This window comes from Cicer arietinum, chromosome 4 (genome assembly GCF_000331145.2).
Source record: "Cicer arietinum cultivar CDC Frontier isolate Library 1 chromosome 4, Cicar.CDCFrontier_v2.0, whole genome shotgun sequence".
Taxonomy (NCBI): Eukaryota; Viridiplantae; Streptophyta; class Magnoliopsida; order Fabales; family Fabaceae; genus Cicer; species Cicer arietinum.
The window spans coordinates 2848936-2867818 of record NC_021163.2 but is presented as its reverse complement, the minus strand read 5'-3'; the positions used below and the strand labels follow the sequence as shown (position 1 = coordinate 2867818).

Here is an 18883-nt window from a genome sequence, read left to right as displayed (position 1 = left end):
CCAAAGTATATGTGTCGTTGTCTTTCAATTTCTAAATAAACAGAAATAATATATTATACAAAATGTATTTGCATTTCGGCAAATAAATGAAAAATATATTAAATGACACATAGCATACTCCATAATAAAATATAAGCACAATTTTATCCAAAATATTGATGTATTTACACAAATATCTATATACACAACAATTAACCATAAACATGTCAACATATATTGCAATTATAAATAGAATTAAAACTCAAAGATGTAAAGTAAAAAAATATTAAAAAAATTCAAACCTTTTGCTTATATTAAAACGCTTAAAATGAACATACAAATAAAAATTGCATTGAGATCAAAGTGTATGTGTCATTGTCTTTCAATTTTTAAATAAACATAAACAATATATGATACAGAATCATTTTCACAAATTGTTGTGATTTATATATTTCTTGAGATGAGGTTCAATATCTTAATTGTAGTTAAAATTATCGAAAAATTGTTACTAATAATGATGTAGGAGTAATGAATATTAATTAACTAATATTGATTGTACTTTAATTTGTAACTCATGACACATGAATAGTTATACACGATATTAGATGCTAAATAGTAGTAATTAAAAAAGAATGTGTGTTAAAGCAAATTAGATGTGGAATAATAAAAGGATGGAAGAAGAAGGATGAAAGAGTGTCTTTTAGATATGCCACATAAAATGTTTTTTTAGTAACAATATTTAAATGAAATAACATATTATTGAATTATTGAATGATATGTCATAATAACACCTGAAAGTCTATTTTAGTATATTATAATTGATAAAGGAATGATATGAAAGGGAGATTGTTTTTTCTTACAACTTTTGCAGAAATACTAGTTAATTTTATTCATTAATAAACTTAAATATTACACAAACATACATATTAAAGTCATGAATTTATTTGGACCCACTTAAGGGGGTTATCACATGACATCACACACTGCATTTTGTTTGGACAAACACATGGTGTCAACAAACAAAAAGAAAAAGAAAAACAGAATTTAAAAAAGCACAACCAAAGTAAATTAACCGATGACAATGAACAACTTGTGTTGTGTCTCCCATGCATGAAGAAGAATCAAAAACTGATATTGTTTGGCTCATCACAATGGCAGCACTTGTAATGAACAGATGAGACCTCCATGACACGGCCACACATTGGATTTGGGCATGATATAGTAGCTATAACATTTGAATTAAATGTATCAACATTAATAACTTCACATGGTTCACGATCTGCTGTCTCTTTAGCCTTAACCTCATAATACTCTTGAAATGCAATGTCAAATCCTTCTTTCTCTAAAAGTTTATCTTTCCAATTCGGAAACTCAAGCAAAGTTTGATAAGCAGGTTCACCATGACCCAAAAGTTTAATGCTATTCCCTTTGCTTAGAATAATCCATCCTTGTGGATCTCTTCTGAGAGAAAACAATTTGTTAACAACTTCTTGAATCCTAGAGTCCACAGCATCTTGACGTTCCTTGTTTTGTAATTTCTTCATTTGTATGCCCGTCCAGAAATTATGTACAAGTTTAGGATCATCCTTTCCTAGCTGATAATTCACTATTATCACATCTGCACGCTTCACACTCTCATGCCTTTTGACCTTGTCCAGCTCAGTTGTGAAATCTTGGATCCACTTATTGTTTGTACCACCATAGATAAAGATGTATCTATCCCCTTTCACCTAAGTCACATCAAAAAATAATCTCAGTTATTAATTTCAAATTAAATTTAGAATAAGTGTGGGTTGGATTTATTTATTAATTACCAGGAGTCCAGGAGTTGCTTTATTGATTATTTTCCAAAGCCATTCCCACTTTAGAAAAAGGTCGTGACCATCACTTGTCCTAAATGGGAAACCTAATATCCCCCATTGGAAAATCAACTCCATAGCATCAACGTTTGTTTTTATTCCTTTAGAGTTGTAGACTGGGATAATAGGACTACCAACGTACCCTATTTCTTCTTTATCTTCTATTATCTTAAGGCCTGGTAACTCTGAGAAATACTCCACTAAGTGCCATTTTATGAGACTCTTCATTGCTTTGAAAGTTTCCTTGTTCGCTTCGTCCCAACTCTTCACAATTGGGATCCACAAAATCTTGAAGTCTTCTTTCTTGAAACCTTTTTCTTCTTTTGGTTTTTCTTGCAATCTTTCATAGATTGCATTCAAAAGTAAGATCTCATCTCTGATGTTGTCGAGGCTTGAGATGAACAACAGCACATGTTTCTGCTTAAAGATATCAAGACCCTGTTTGAATTTGAATTTGAATTTGAATTAGAGATAGTTAGAATAGTAATTATATCTAGAATATATATATAGTAATTTATGTTTCAAAACTAACCGATTTAACGAGGTCTTTCCCTTCATAAATAGAAGGACTATCAGTTCCATTTCGATGGATCAGAGCTTTCAATAAATCTACAATATCTTTGGGATTTTTAAAGATATCTAAGCGGGTACGTTGATCTTCGAATTTGCCTGCAAAAAAGATCTTATTATGTCATTATCCAAATCTCATTTGCTAACAACTAAAAGTACTTTACTAACTTATTTGCTGTTTGCAAATTGAGAGATGAGTAACCAACGCCGGAACAACAACAGAAAACCTCTTCCTATAATCTGATAAATTATAGTTCCTGAAATATGACACAAGTAATAAGAATAGAATATAGACAAGTATGTTAGTAATAATGAATTTGAATAGAGGTGAACTACTTACGATACACCGACGAGGTTGCCGGTAGAAGCAACAAGGGAAGCAATTGTCCAATATACCAAGACAGGAATCTCTTTCAAGGCGTCAGTCAATGCTGGGACATCCTCTGGATCATAGCCTTTAGAAGCCAATGTTGCCCACTCTTTTAAGTGCACCGACATATGCACTATGTCGTTCACCAATTCAGTTATATCAGTTGAGATTTTTCTGGTATTAATCATTTGATTCAATTGTTTCAATGAGTTTCCAACTATGTCTGTTGTTGTCATCTTACTAAGGTGTAAATAGTTTCCATATTCCAAAGTGAAAGCAGCTAGAGTTATGACTGCTTTTGCATCCCATGAGTAGGATCTCAGCTTTTGAAGAATCCATAGTGTTGTTTGGTGTGCGCAGTGTGCAGCATTACGTGTTGTGATCATCTGTTCTTGTTGTTGTTGTACAAACAATATTAACAACACATTAATTATTGTTTCATTAGTATGTCATTCATTGTTCCACTTCATTAAATGTAAAACAACTATATATTTGGTTGTAATTATTATATTAATATGTTTTCTATTATCCTGATTTGGACGCACGCATTAAAAACATTAGTTTGAGTATAAAAATCGCGTCAAAAAGCTTAATTATAAAATTCTAATTTTAAATTAGAAACAAATCTAAAAGTAAAGTCCTCTACTATTACAATTAAATTAATAGGCCCCACAACATATACATAGAATAACAAATATACCTGGCAAGAAATCATCTTCAGTTTTGGAAATTCTGGTTTGAAACTGGTAACAGAAATCTGTGTAATACTCTGTAAAACATTTTAAAAAGTTAGTTGTGCTTTTTTTAAAAATAATACATAAAAGGGGTATCAAATCTAATTCTAATGATAGTTAACAATATTATATTTATCAAGGTCGACGACGAGCTCATTGAATAAATTGAACTAAAAAGGTTCACATTTTAAATAATTTAATTTTTTATACAATGTTAAAAGTTTTATAACAAATTATATGTGTAACAATTATTATAATTGATTGATTCACAATGTAATTTTTTTTTGTTACACTGATTGTGTATATAATTTAAAATCTTATTTAAAATTACTAAAATTGGCTATTTAATCAATGATAATAATAAACATTAGACAATATGATATAATAATAATAATAATAATAATAATAATAATAATAATAATAATAAATAATAAAATCATGAATGCGAATAATTAACCTGATTTACAACACTAGACACGAGTTCAGAAATGATATCTGTATTACAAAGTTCATTATCATCAGGGACATGTATGAGATGCACTTTGTCCAGGATTTCAGAGTCTTTAAGATCAAATGGATTAGGGAGCAAAGCGTTCTGCTGTGGAGAAGTGGCACTCTTTTTAATCAAACTATTAGTACCAGTGCCACCTACACCTGAGTTGGAAAGGGACATGATGATTCAATGAAACTAAGAGAAGTAGTAACCTCTTAAGTTTGTTTTAATTAAGAGCAAATGATGTCTTGCCTTGATTGTTTGATATTGGTTTTCGACTTATTTATAAGCTGGAATGCGTGAGAGTTTAAGCGACGTTTTACATGTCTAACAAAAAGTTTGATACCCTGTCTCAAGGAATGGAACTGTGGAACGAAATAAAGTTGTTAAAGGTGCTAAAGTGCTAAAATATATTTGTTGTAGGAAAATATTGCATGTCTAAAGAATATATCAGGAGAAGTACATTGAATTTTAATTTGTAAATTTATAAAAATATATAATTTTAGTTTATATTTTTAATTCATAATTAAAAATTAGTTGAAATGTAGGTTAGAAATTTTATTTTATTTTATAATTATAGTAGTTATTTTTTTTTAATTTTTTTTATAAATTATTCTCAATTTTTTATAATAGACATCTAAATTATAATTTAATCTACAAAAATTTATGTATTTAGTCTATGGTCGTCTTAAAGATTTTGAAGACCCTGTTCTAATCTTAAAAATTGAGCATAATAAAAAAAATACAATTTTAATAATTAAAAAAAATTAGTAAAATGAATTTTAGCCCATATACACATATCAATCTACATTATGCAATGAAGATCTACACATATCAATTTATATGATACAATCTACATGATGCATGTCATTTGATTAGGTTGATTCATAGCATGTCATCTTTATATATTAGACTCAAATATACATCGATAACCCAACAACCACAATTCAACTCATAAAAATAATTTTAATCATAAAATACCCCGATTATAAATCCCAAAATTACAACAACATACACCACAATATCTATATTAATTAACATATTTATTAACATATGTCATGTCATGTCTAATCGAAATTCATCATCAATTAACATATATTAAACCACAATTATCTTATGTAACAATTAATAATTATTTATTTTTTTAACTATTTTTTTTTAAAATAAAATTTATCTATCATAAGTTTAATCAAATTCATACGTAAAAGTTTCCTTTAAATGATATATTGAATTAAAGTAAAATAATATTTTTTTTATAAAATATTAAAAATTGTGTATGTTCTTACTAACGCTGATTACATGATATAATTTAATACTCAGAGGAAGAGAGACAAAATAACACAGATGAAAAAATTATAGCTCCGTCTAATTTTTAACATAATACTAGTATATGATAGAAAATTACGTTACTATTTAATCTATTAAGTGAATCTAGCCAATTAAGTTGATTAAATAAAAAATAGTGTTATATATATCTCATAGTTGAAAATATATATAATAAAAAGTAAGATATGGATAGTATAATAATATACATAAATTATCGTTTTTTTTAAATTTAATCAATAATAGTGTTATACACGTATGTTCAATTAGATCTTATTATTTAGAATTCACATGTAGATGTCTTAGAAATTATATTAGGATATATTTAAATGGTGTTATCTAAAAACTTCTTTGTAATTTTTGTTTTCAGAAAATTAATGCATATAAGTTCAACTATTTAATCAATCAAAATATATAAATCTATTATTATTGTGTTTTAGTTTCATATGGTTATATATATATATATATGACAGTATATAAAAATTAAACTCTATATTTACATTTTTTTAAGCAAACTAACAACTTTGTAGAATACTAATTCTAAAAGAATCCTAATCATCTACAAAATTAAAAGAGAAAGATAATAGAATGAGTTGATTTATAAACATGAAACACGCTGCCCTTTTTTTTTTGGAACTTCATATATATTTTTAGTATATGAAGCGAATTACGCCAACCTTTAGCTTTTGTATAAAAGAGTAAAGAGCTGGAGTGATACTACATAAATTACTTTCTTAATAAATTCATTTTCATTATTAAAAAACAAAACAGACAGTGTGAGTGTAGAAGTTGATAATGGGATTAACGTGAGTTTAATTATTGAAGCAATCCAACAAGTTTTTTTTATAAACAAAAATATTATTAATGAGAGAGTAGAGGTACTCCAACTTATTAGCGAACAGAAAATCTAATACATTTACGTAAATTATTAACAAATATTTAATGAGAGGTGTTAACATTAAAATTCTTTATTTAAGCCATAAATAAAAAAATTAAAGAAAAATTAAATGAATGATATATAGTAATAATAAAGATAGTTGAATTAATTAAATATTACATATATTTAGATAAACAATTAACTAGATAGTATAAATAATTAATTTGTAACTCTTAGAGTGAGTGTGTTGAGATTGTAATGGGACGATAAAGGGTTAATGTTATTATTTTTAAATTATGGATTTTTATCATAGGTTAACTAAAAATCATATTATATGCTCTTTTGGTTTTAATTAATTAATGATCATATGAGGGAGAGTAAGTGTTACATCTCAAAGAGCTAGACTGAACATAGAAGCATAAAGGAGAAATATTATGTTAGCAGCATAGTGCCTAGAACATATAAAGGTTAAATAAATAAATCTGAGTAGAAGCTTACAGATTCGTTACATAGAACTGATAAGAAGCATGATCTTTATTTCTTTTTAAGAGATTTTTCTTTATTATGGGAGTTGTCCCACTCACAATTTGAAATGTCTATAACAAGTTTTTTCTTTTACTTTAAGCGTTCTTTAAACTTCTTTTGTTTTTATTTCTTTGGAAGAGAATTTTCTTTATTATGTGAGTGTCTCACTTACAATTTGAGATGTCTTTAACAAGTTTTTTCACTTAAGTGTTTTAAACTTGTTTGTTTTTTACCGCTGTTTTTTATAGGAACAATAGAGAAAAAATGAATAAACTACTATTTTAATTATTAATTTAATATAGTGCTGTTATTTTAATATCTTACATAGAAAAAATCACTATATGAGTTTTGGATATAGGTTTTTGGTTGAGTTGGGAACTGAAATAATTGTGTTTTGACGAATTAAGGACCAAAATAATAGATTATCCGAAAAAAAAATAAATTATTTAATTTATATATTAGTAAATATTATTTTTTATATTATTAATCAATCATAATAGATAAATCATTAAAAAATGTTAAATTCTAATCATATTTTTTTTGTTTAGAATGTGAAACATTTGACACTAATTAACAATAAAAAAACTAAAGAAAACAGTTAACATAACCATAACTACCATAGTCAACCTTAACTACCAGTCAAGTTTTTGAATGCACGTAAGCATCAATGCCATAGTTATAGGTTACTTCTTCCATATTAAAATACAAGGAAAATGAATAAAAAAAATGAATGTATTTAGTTTAAAATATATTAAAAAAAATAATCAAAAAGTAGATCTATCTTATTTAATTTAAATAAGATACATTTATTTTCTTTAACAAATTTTTCTTGTATTTTGAGATGGCAGAGGTATGTATGTAAGAGATGAAATAGTTGTCAATTTATTATTTCTCTTGCTGTCGTCACTACTATTGGACAAAGGGGATGACTATTAATTATGAGTGACAACTCTTGTACCCAATAACTTGGACGTACAAAACCTAATCAGGTCCATTAACTCATCATGAACCGTAAGGTTTGGGTCAGGTATTGTAACTCACAAGAAGAGAAAGAAAAAAAAAAAAAAGGATAAAAGACAAACAAAAATAGACGTGGGAGTCTATTTAATCATTTTCATTCATAAAGTTTCATCTTTATCATATAACGCAAATGTTTATTTATTTTTTTATTTAAATACGCAACTCAACATTTTTTTTTGACATTTATTTCTTTTTAATTCAATGTCATTTCACCTTTGACTTTACTATGAGTGCAAGTAATTCTCAAACTATCTAGTGAAATAACACTAAACTTCACCTTTCACTGGACAACTATTGTGAGTAACCCCTAGACTAATTAGTGAGATGGTATTTTTTTTTTTTTTTTAATTATTTAGACTAAGTTGTCAATTCATTCTTTCTCTTATGTTAATAATTTAGTTTACTTTAAATTAGGCTCAAGTGTTTTAATTTTGGTCGATCTCAAAACACCCAGGCTTATTCAAAGTCGGAAATTCTTGTGTTAAAATTAAGGAACATTTATATCCTAGCAAACATAGTTTCAAAGTTTCAACCTAGTCCTAACAACATATTGATCATTAGGTCTTGCACAAAAATCCTTTAAAGGCATTATCTCATAGGAAAAAAATTCTTACACGTAATTCAATTAAAATAAGCCAACAAATATGTCATCACAAGTACTACAATGGGTCTAACGTCAAAATATATTTCCTTCTCCCACACTAGCATAAACCATAATCCTCAATGTATAATATTCAAATAGACTAAATGAATAAATAAATGAGAGAAATAAGCTTACAGTTGGAGCTTTTATTTCTTAAATAAAAAAATAATCAACCAAATAATAAATTCAAACTAGAATAAAATAAAAAGTAAATACAATATGTCTCCTACGAAACATTTATTTAATGTATCAAGTCTGACAATTAGCTAGAATATGGATCAACTACAGAGAAGAATGACAGACTTCACTTGAAGAAGTCTTTTCTCATAATGCTTAGTGCGGTGGCCATTGACCTTAAAGACACTACTATCATCTTTTATGACTTCAAGAGACCCTGATGGTTTGAGACACAGTGTAGGGTCCATACCACTTTGAACGCAACTTTCTTGGAAAAAGATATAATACCTTGAAGTGAATTGTTAATCCAAATTGAAAAATGAAAGTTTTAAAATGGATAGTTCAACCACGTATGAAAAATTAGTGGCCAAATACCCTAATAATTTCATATGTAAGCAAGAAAAAAGTGATATGTACCCAAATCAGAGAAATAAAATGCGTTAATTTAGGGTGCATTTGTTTTAGATTTTTTTTGTGAAAAAATCACAAAAAAAATCCATTTTTTCAAGTCAAAAATCATTTTGTAGGGTTTGAAAGGTGTTTGTTTTAGATTTTATAAAAAATAATTTTATTAAAAAAATTAATTTTTAGCTAAAAATGAAAAGCTAAAAATAGTAGTTTCTTGCATTTACCTCGTGCAATAGATGAGAGAGAAAAATGAAACACAATTGAAAAACACATAACTTAACTATTAATAAGAGAAAATGATGCAATTACTCTTACCTTATTTGGAAAAATCTCAAATTGCCCTCCTTAATTTTTAATAAGTTTTACATCAATTCATTAGTTTGTGTTTTTTCTTCACCCATTGGCCATTTTTTTCTCTTTCCACGACGTTGTTAGTTTTCTCATTCCATGTGACCCTCATCTAGGTTTTCATCCAGTAAGTTTTGTTCTATTTTTATATTTTTCTACATCATTCTTTTTTGGTTCTATGTGTTTATTTATTAATTTTTTAAGAGTACTCAATTACATATTGATCAAATTTTAAAATGTGTCTATGAAATGTGTTCTATTTTTACATTGTAGTTTATAAAATTATTTTTACAAACTTGTATACAAACAGGTTAAAAATTATTTATAAAAAAAAAAACATTTTTATAATAGTAAACAAACAGGAGTTAAAAAATCATTTTTTAAAAAGTCTCTAAAAAATAATCTCTAAATTATTTTTAAAAAAAAATTATTTTTATTAAACTCAAGCAAACGCATCCTTGAGTATTTTGTATTTTTTTTTAATGATATTTTAAAGTGTTGCAAATAATAAGTACTTAATTAGAGGTGTCAATATTGTAATTTTTAATTTAAGTCATTGGTTAGAGAAAAATAGAGAAAAATAAATTGAATGATATCGATAATAGAGAGAGTTTAATTACATATAGAATTACATAAACTTATATAATCAATTAAACAAACAATTAAGTAACTAATGTAAATAACTAATCAAATAATTAATTAAAATATCTAAATAGTCAACATAGTTGAAAATCAGGTTAATCATGTGATGTTATACTCTATTTTTTGCTTAAAAAAGATGTGCTAATTAATCTTAATAGTTAAACTTAGATATCTTTATATGCATTTCATTTTGTGAAATATTCCTGACATAAGGTTTATTTAATTTAACGTGAAATAAGCAATTTTTATTTAGTAAAAAAATCTTAAACAATTTGTAGCTCTTTGGGTGGCTGTGTTGAGATTGTAATGGGACATAAGGGGATAATGTTATTATTTTTAAATTATGGATTTTTATCATATGTTAACTAAAAATCATATTATATGCTCTTTTGGTTTTAATTAATTAATGATCATATGAGGGAGAGTAATTGTTACATCTCAAAGAGCTAGACTGAACATAGAAGCATAAGGAGAAATATTATGAGTAGCACAGTGCCTAAGAACTGGAATGACTATGTCCTATTGAGTCATAGACTAAAATAATAGTTTATCTAAAGAAAAATAAATGATCTAATTCATATATATCATAGATGTAAAATTTATTTGTTGTATTATCAAATCAATTATAATCAATAAATAATTAAAAATGTTAAATTTTAATCGTATTCTTCTTTAAAATCATATATAAGTGTGAAACATTTAACACTTACAATAAAAATAAAGATAAAAACTAAAGCAAAAAATTAGCATAACCATAACTACCATAGTCAATGCCATTGTTACATGTTATTTCTTTCTTTTTTTTTTTTATCAAAATATAAGTAAAATGAATTAAATAAAATTGATATATCTGATTTGAAATATAAAAAAATAACAAAAAAGTGAATCTTTCTTATTTAATTTAAACAAGATACATCCATTTTCATTAACTAAACTTTTTTTTTTATTGTGAAATGAAGGGAGTATCTAAGAGATGAATTGGTACCAAAACAAAAACATGTTACTTAAGAGCATCTACAACGGGAGTGAAAATGAGTTCGTCCGCCAGCGTGTAATTACTTAACTTCCAGTTTTTTGTGGGTTCACCGTTGGAGTTGTGCGAATGTGTCATCACGGTACTGTCAGGAAGGAACGGTGCTTCACAGTTACCTTTTTTTTGTTATTTTTTTTCTATCTACTTTCACAATTTAATAATAATATAATTATAACCGCTACCTTTTATTAATTTATTAATAATAATAAATTTATAATTTTTTATTAATATATAGCCGTTAACTTCTTTTTAATTTATTAAATAATAATAATTTTGTAACCATTAGCTTTTTTTAGTTAATATACTACCGTTAGCTTTTTTTTTTCTCCTTTAATTACGATTGTTAGCTCATTAATAGAAACAATTTGTTACTCATACTTTTTCTTCACAATTTTTGTTACAGGAGTTTATTAAAAATTTTATTAAAGTATTTTTAGAGCATCTACAACGGGAGTGAAAATGAGTTCGTCCGCCAGTGTGTAATTACTTAACTTCCAGTTTTTTGTGGGTTCACCGTTGGAGTTGTGCCAAGGTGTCATCACGGTACTGTCAGGAAGGAACGGTGCTTCATAGCAGTTACCTTTTTTTGTTTTTATTTTTTCTATCTACTTTCACAATTTAATAATAATATAATTATAACCGCTACCTTTTATTAATTTATTAATAATAATAAATTTATAATTTTTTATTAATATATAGCCGTTAACTTCTTTTTAATTTATTAAATAATAATAATTTTGTAACCATTAGCTTTTTTTAGTTAATATACTACCGTTAGCTTTTTTTTTTCTCCTTTAATTACGATTGTTAGCTCATTAATAGAAACAATTTGTTACTCATACTTTTTCTTCACAATTTTTGTTACAGGAGTTTATTAAAAATTTTATTAAAGTATTTTTTTTATTTATTTTTCCATTTAAATTAATATTTTAAGTTATAATAAAATTAAATATTAATGTATAAATTAAAGTAATGGAATATAATATGATTTTTTAAAAGTTAAACTGTAAAAAATGAATGGGTTGATTTAGGGTGATGTGGCATAGTAGAACTTGAATCATGTTGAGTTCACCGTTGAAGTAAAAAATGAGTGAATTGCTTCAAGATGATGTGGCACAGTAGACCCCATCTAAAGAACCCATATTGAGTTCACCGCTGTAGATGCTCTTAATTCATGTAGTATATCTATTAGGTGGAGATTATTTAAATTCTTAAATAGAAAAATTACAAAATCAAACGATTTATTAAAGATTAAATTATTTAAGGATTTATTTTATTTTATAGAGATCAAACTATTTTTTTTATTATTGTTTCTAAATTTTCTTTTTTTTTTTTGTCAAAAATAAAAAATTAATTTATTTTTATTAGGATTAAAACGAATCTCAAGATTTTTTCTTTTGTACTTTGTCAAAAAAAAAAAAAAACTAATATTTAGTAGAAAAACATAGGAGTTTTCTCCTTGGTGCCCTACGTATACCTCTTACTTCTTCGAAGATTCTTAAAAAGTCTATTTTACTCTTTTCATTATATATAAAAAAGTTAAAAAAATAATAATAATTCTTTTAACTTTTCACTCACACTTTCGAAACTTTGGTAAATATCTCAATGTTTTTGAAACTTTTTAAACTTCTGAAGCAAACAAGTAAGTTTTTTTTTCTCAAACTTCATGACTACTTTGAAACTTCTGAAATGTAATTTTTAGTTTTTTTTTTTATTTTAAATTCGAATTAATTTTTTTTAGAAATTTCAAAAGATTCGACCAATTTGAAACTTCCAAAATAGGAATTTCAGACTTTTCAAAAGTTTCGATCAATTTGAAAGGTTCGAAACTCACTGTGTTAATATTTCGAAAGTTTCAAATTAAATGAAACTTTCGAAAACCTATTTGTTAAACCTTTAAAACTTGGGAAAAAGTTAAACTTTTGAAACTCACATTTTTAAAACGTTATAAAGTTTTCAAATATTCGCTAATTTTGGAATTTTTTTTAATAATTGATATGATAATTAATGTGTTCATTTAATTACTTAGTGCCTAGAATCAGATGCGCGAATTGAGAGATTATTTGTACTATCGTCAGCAACAGCTGCGATAGAGTTCCACCCACCGTATCATATCAACGAATGAATGAGGTTAACAATACATGTCGTCAACATCATCGTAGACGTGGTTTTAGGTCTCATTAGTTTTGCGAAGATGTTTAGGAGTTTGAATAAGATGTTCAAGAGTCTGAACAGGTGAACTATAAGGAAGTTGATTAGTAGAACGGGGAAGAGCAAGTTCAACATATTGGATTTCTTGGAGGACCCTTGGTGACATCGGTATTGACACATGTGGCTCAAAGGATATGGGAATGAGAGATATATTTTAATTAATTAATTTTTTAATTCAGAATAAGTATATATTATACTTAGTACATTTTTGTAATCAAATTTAGTACATCTTTTTATTGTTATGTTGTTTAATTACTTGTGGGATCATGGTTCGTTGAGGGGATCTTGCATCGCTTAAAACTAAATAAATCTGTTGAAGTACCGGTATCAGATATTGTACAATATTGGATTCAAGAGTCAAAATTGGTACATGTATCTTCAACTTATTTGATGTTGGTCGACATTAGTCACATATCTACCTTTGTAGAAACGTGGCATGGAGAGAACAACTCGTTTCATATATCACTCGGAGAGACAAAAATCACACTGGAAAATGTCACAAAATTTCTTCATATTCCTCTATGTCGTAGGTTCTTCAATGCACCGATAAATATAAACACTATTAATGTTGTTGAGATAATTTTTAATAAATCTGCGTAACATAAACTGCATCCGTCGTGTAATTTATATAAATGTCTCATTCAAACTAACATGTTTGAATGTGTTGCAAGAGCGTACATCTTGCACTTAGTTGACAACACTATTTTTGCCAACAAGACTTATACTCGTGTAAAGCAAAATATATTAGTTTGTTTAGTAATTTAGAGCATTGTCGGAGCTATGCATGGGGTACCGTTGCATTAGTTGTGCTATATGACAATTTGGGAGATGAAGCTATTCACGACACTAGGCAGTTGGGATGCTATATGATACTATTACAGGTATATGACTCATATTGAGTTATGTTATTAATTTACTAAGTTTTATTTTTAATTTACTAAATTGTCTTTTTTTTTTTGTGTAGTGTTGGATTTATGAGCACTTTCCTAACATCTGTAAGTGGGGTGATAGTGAAAGGGTTCCCGAGCATGCTCCAAGAGCCTTTAGGTAGATTGCAAATACGTTGTTGAAGATGAGTTGTTGACATATCAACAGAGACTTAATACTTTTTTGTTTGATGATGTATTCTTTAAACTATACGATGATGACCTAACTAATCATCTTTTTGAAGCAACAATGATGTTCTCCGGCTACCTTTATTGGGGTGGAGTTTTAGTCTCATATCTATCAGAGCGATGTCTTCGACAATTTGGTTGTATTCAATTCATTCCATGTGACGTTCTTCCAATGCTAGCTAATATAGACTGGGAGTGGTAGAATACTTTGAGAGTGTGTATAACGACCCATCATAGTCTATCGCCTCTAGCAACGTTTTTTGGTAAGGTCTATGAGGATTATTATGCCTGATACTTAAATGTTTTACATCATTTGATGCTCCACCTGGTAGTCCAACTACTGCTCCACATGTGTATCCACGTGTTCCATCATCTTCTGCATAACGATCATACTAAGTTACTCTGCATGTTCCAGAAGACCATTAGTAAATTGTGTTAATATATTTAATATGATAAATGTATTTTGCATCATCAGTATTTTTGTATCATGAAATTCTATTCTAACATGAATTTTCAAACATCAATATTTAAAATTTATTCTATAAGTAAATGATTAAAAGGTCAACTCTAACTCGATTTAAAAAAAGAGACAACAAAGTTTCACAGATACAAATTAATCTTCATTTAATGAAACACAATGGTTTGAAAGCTTCACACATACAAATTAATCTTTATTTAATGAAATACAACGGTTTGAAAGCTTCACACATACAAATTAATCTTCATTTAATGAAAACACAAGATGATTTGATAAATGTTGGATTTATATATTCCTAATGCTTGAGACGTCCTACATAAATTATTTCTCATGCACTATCACTACAAAAATTTCTCCATTTTTGTGAGGTAGGTGACAAAGGACAACCGGACTTCATTTTTATTTAAAAAAGAAAATATTAAACCCTAGTTTACTATTAAACATTACTATGAATTATAAACTTTAGAATGACACCAGAATGACATTATATCTTGTCACTATCACGCAATCCAGAATGAGTTATGCATTATTTCAACGTTGACATGTAAAATATTGGAATAAAGATCTTGATGTAAATTGATCTCTTTGTTCACATGTGTCCGAACTAAAGACCAAGATTCTTCACTCTAACCTAGTAATGTTGCAATTGCACGATAACCACAATTTCTATCAGACACAACATCTACTATGTCATCTATATAATGATGAATAAATATAGGAAAATATTTCTTAAATGGTTGTTTTGCATATTCTTGAAATGATTGATTTGCAGAATGCTGAGATAGTTGCTTTGAAGATCCCTAAGAGGCATCGACATACTCCCAATATGAAGGACTGTGAGGAGCATCAAATTATTTTCTCCTTTTATTATTTTTAGTAGCTATCTTGGTTTTCACTTTTTCATGTGGTGCACACATTGTTGTTGTATGTCGAAATACAAATTCACGCATGTTTGTTTTGAATATCATTTGACCAACAATATCTTGTGTCTTCATGTATGCTTTCATTGTCTTCCACTCTTCTAATAAAAGATTCTCTGTGCTTCAATTTTTTATATAAAATTTGATAATCAACCAAAGTTTCAAAAATTTGAAAATAGTTTTTGTTCAAATTCAAAGTGTGGGAGTAAAAATGAGAAGGAAAAAAAGATTTTAAGTTGTTATATATAATAAAAAAAAAAAGATAAAATAATATTTTTAAGTGTATTAAAGAGATGAAAGGTATAAATAGGGTGACGAATAGAAAACTAAAAAGATGCGGTGGGTGTAGTCAGGCCCTTCTATTTGTTTGGATTTGACGGCCCAAATGAAAGTAAAGAAAGAAAGAAACCCTAACATCTCAATTCCGCCTTTCCCTCTTCTTTCGATCTCACTCGACACGACCTTCCCGTTGCTTCACTCAGTTAGTTTTCTGATTTCTTTCAACGTTAGATATTTTTTTGAACAATCTATTTCTTTTTTTTTTTTTTTAGTTTTGCGGTGTTTTACATTATGACATTGTTTCATTATTTTTCTGTTGCACATATTTAACAATGCTTCCTCTTTCGAGGTTATCACTTACACACACAATTTGATTTTGAACTTTTCTGTTTCTCTTAGCAATATATTAATGTGCATTTCTTTCTTCTTTAGTTTTTTCTTTTCTTTCAATTTTCTCCAACTATGTGTGTTTGTATAAAAATCTTTATTCAACTTTTTTCTAAATTCTTCCCCATTGTGTACTGGGCTTTGTGGCCAAAATTACTTGCTGGAGAATAAAACACTACTATGTAGGTTTGTCTCAATTTTGCATGTAAATTTTTCAACCTATTATGCATTTTATTTTGGAAAAGTGATGCTACAATTTATGTTCGTGATTTGGTTACATCCACTTGTATAAACAGCTTAATTATGGGTGTATAAGTGCTTATGTGTAAACTATTTATTTAACAAAAGATTAAATAAAGTCAAACTGTTTTCATACAAGTTATAACTTCTAAATTGTTTGCATAAGCTATCTCTACGAGCTTCTTGAAATAAGCTGAAAATAATTTTTGGACATGTTATAATTTGTTTCCGTAAGCTCTCTCAACAGTGTCACATCTACTTATCCTACTAGATAAGCTCAAATAACTCACTCCAAACTTACTCTTTAGAACTAGCTATGCTTCTACTGCAGCAGCAATTATAGTATGATAACTGCTCTGTGAACTTATTTTTTCTGTAGTTTCTCGAATTTGGGTTCTCACTTTTAAGCATTAAATTTGTATTATAACTCAAAGGATCTGAATTAAGATAGAATTTTGTATGTTCTCATTTTATGTAGTAAGTAGGAACATTTGCATCTTTATTTGAAAATCTGTGACCATGAATAACTTGTATGTTCATAACTCCATGATCTCCTGGTAAAATATTGGTTGGGAACTTGGGATGACATTAATCTCCTAGCAACAAAATCACCTTGGCTATTCCTTCAATTTAATTATTAGCATCTACTGTAAATTTTGAATCTAAATAATTTGTGTTTTTGTAATAATGTATATATACTGACACTCTAATATCATTTATATGCCATGGAAGAAGATATTCTGAGGAATACAACAATGTTTCTCAAAGTCCAGCTTCCTTGGAATGTCATAATTGCTGCAGAAAACCTCAAACCAGGTAGTCTCATGCTTCAACGGGCAATCCTCATCCGCCTGCTAAGCGACTTCGCTGTGAAAAAGGCAACAAAAGACATGGGATACTTTCTTGTAGTGACTACACTGGAGAAAATAGGAGAAGGGAAAGTCAGACAACATACCGGGGATGTACTCTTCCCTGTTGTTTTTAATGCCATTACCTTTAAGATTTTCAAGGGTGAGGTATTGGAAGGTGTGGTCCACAAAGTTCTGAAGCATGGTGTTTTCATGAGAATTGGTCCAATTGAGAATGCCTATCTCTCGAGTAGCAAGATGCCTGGTTACGTGTATGTTCTCGGTGAAAACCCATACTTCATGAATCAGAAAATGCCTAAGATTGCAAAAGACGTCAAAGTTCGAGTTGTTGTGATTGGTACAAAGTGGATGGAGGCAGAGAGGGAGTTTCAGGCACTGGTCGGTTTGGAAGGAGATTATCTGGGACCAATTTCATCCCCTGATATGTAGCTGCATTTTCTTGTAACTAAACATTGCAGTGTAAGTTTGTTAGTGAAAGCAACCACATTTTGCATCAGGGCTTCATATTTTGCTTTCCGGGTGGGCAAATCATGGAACCATCAATCAAACTAATGCAGTGGGGTTTAGTCTGTAAATAAATACCAGATGTGTACTCTGTATATGCCTATTGTTCCTTATCGTTATTTGTCTTTATCAGTCAACTAAACACTGTTTACTTGTCAAATTATATGCTACTAGACTGATATATTAATTAAAATACACCTATTTATAGTTCATCAATTGAATAATAGAGAAACAGAACAGTAAAACTGACTAGGGAATTGTTCAAAGAATTTTACAATGTTACAGAATTTATAGTTCACGTATTTATTTCTGGAAAGGTTGGATGTCAAACTCTGTTCTAAGCGTCAAACAGAAGTGCATAACTAATTATGACAAACTAAAGAAGAGTATTTTTAGGAGGAGGATAGGATGCCCTTCACGACATGCAATCATCAAAGTAAGAAAACGCATATAAACCAGCTTGATATCAAAACTCCTGAAATTAAAAGGGAACCGTTCTTGGGGGAATATTATTGGTGTTATCCCTAAAAGAATAATCTTAGTTGCTGTTTTAGAAAACAAAATTAGTCTCAACATGATTAGTTCTATTCAATACGTTATTCCCTTCAAACCAAGTAAAAAAATAGTCATTCTCTTGCGATGTTTCTGAAAAGTTATAGTTTTAGGCTCATGAATTTATTATCTTTCAGCGTTATTTTCTACCAAAGCTGGGTTTTATAATTCTACTGCTTTGCTTATACATTATTAATCACCTTCAGTGAAATTCTACTAAAAGTTTTCACAAAGAAAAAGGGTTTAAAAGCATATACAAGGATTGAAAAATAATTTAAATTGGCCTCACACTAGACTTAATAGATAGGTAATTTTTAAGTCCTTTAA

The 18883-nt window shown here is 28.1% G+C and overlaps 2 protein-coding genes across 6 annotated transcripts; one reads left to right on the top strand and one right to left on the bottom strand.

Moving 5' to 3' along the window:
* Positions 1-842: 842 nt before the first annotated feature.
* Positions 843-4278, bottom strand: LOC101492853 (protein SIEVE ELEMENT OCCLUSION B-like). The gene is made up of 7 exons (XM_004495273.4): positions 3970-4278; positions 3479-3547; positions 2749-3164; positions 2577-2665; positions 2371-2507; positions 1794-2276; positions 843-1709 (listed from the first exon to the last, which is right to left on the bottom strand). The coding sequence occupies exons 1-7, from the start codon at positions 4183-4185 to the stop codon at positions 1101-1103; spliced, it is 2019 nt and encodes a 672-aa protein (XP_004495330.1). The 5' UTR covers positions 4186-4278; the 3' UTR covers positions 843-1100.
* Positions 4279-16051: 11773 nt separating this feature from the next.
* Positions 16052-18216, top strand: LOC101491439 (DNA-directed RNA polymerase V subunit 7). 5 transcript variants are annotated; one of them, XM_004495269.4, is made up of 2 exons: positions 16052-16206; positions 17367-18216. In XM_004495269.4, the coding sequence occupies exon 2, from the start codon at positions 17387-17389 to the stop codon at positions 17927-17929; it is 543 nt and encodes a 180-aa protein (XP_004495326.1). In that variant the 5' UTR covers positions 16052-16206; positions 17367-17386; the 3' UTR covers positions 17930-18216. The 5 variants fall into 5 exon arrangements, with proteins under 5 accessions (XP_004495326.1, XP_004495327.1, XP_004495329.1 ...); XM_004495270.4 differs by having other exon boundaries at positions 17364-18216; XM_004495272.4 differs by having other exon boundaries at positions 16067-16230.
* Positions 18217-18883: the final 667 nt, after the last annotated feature.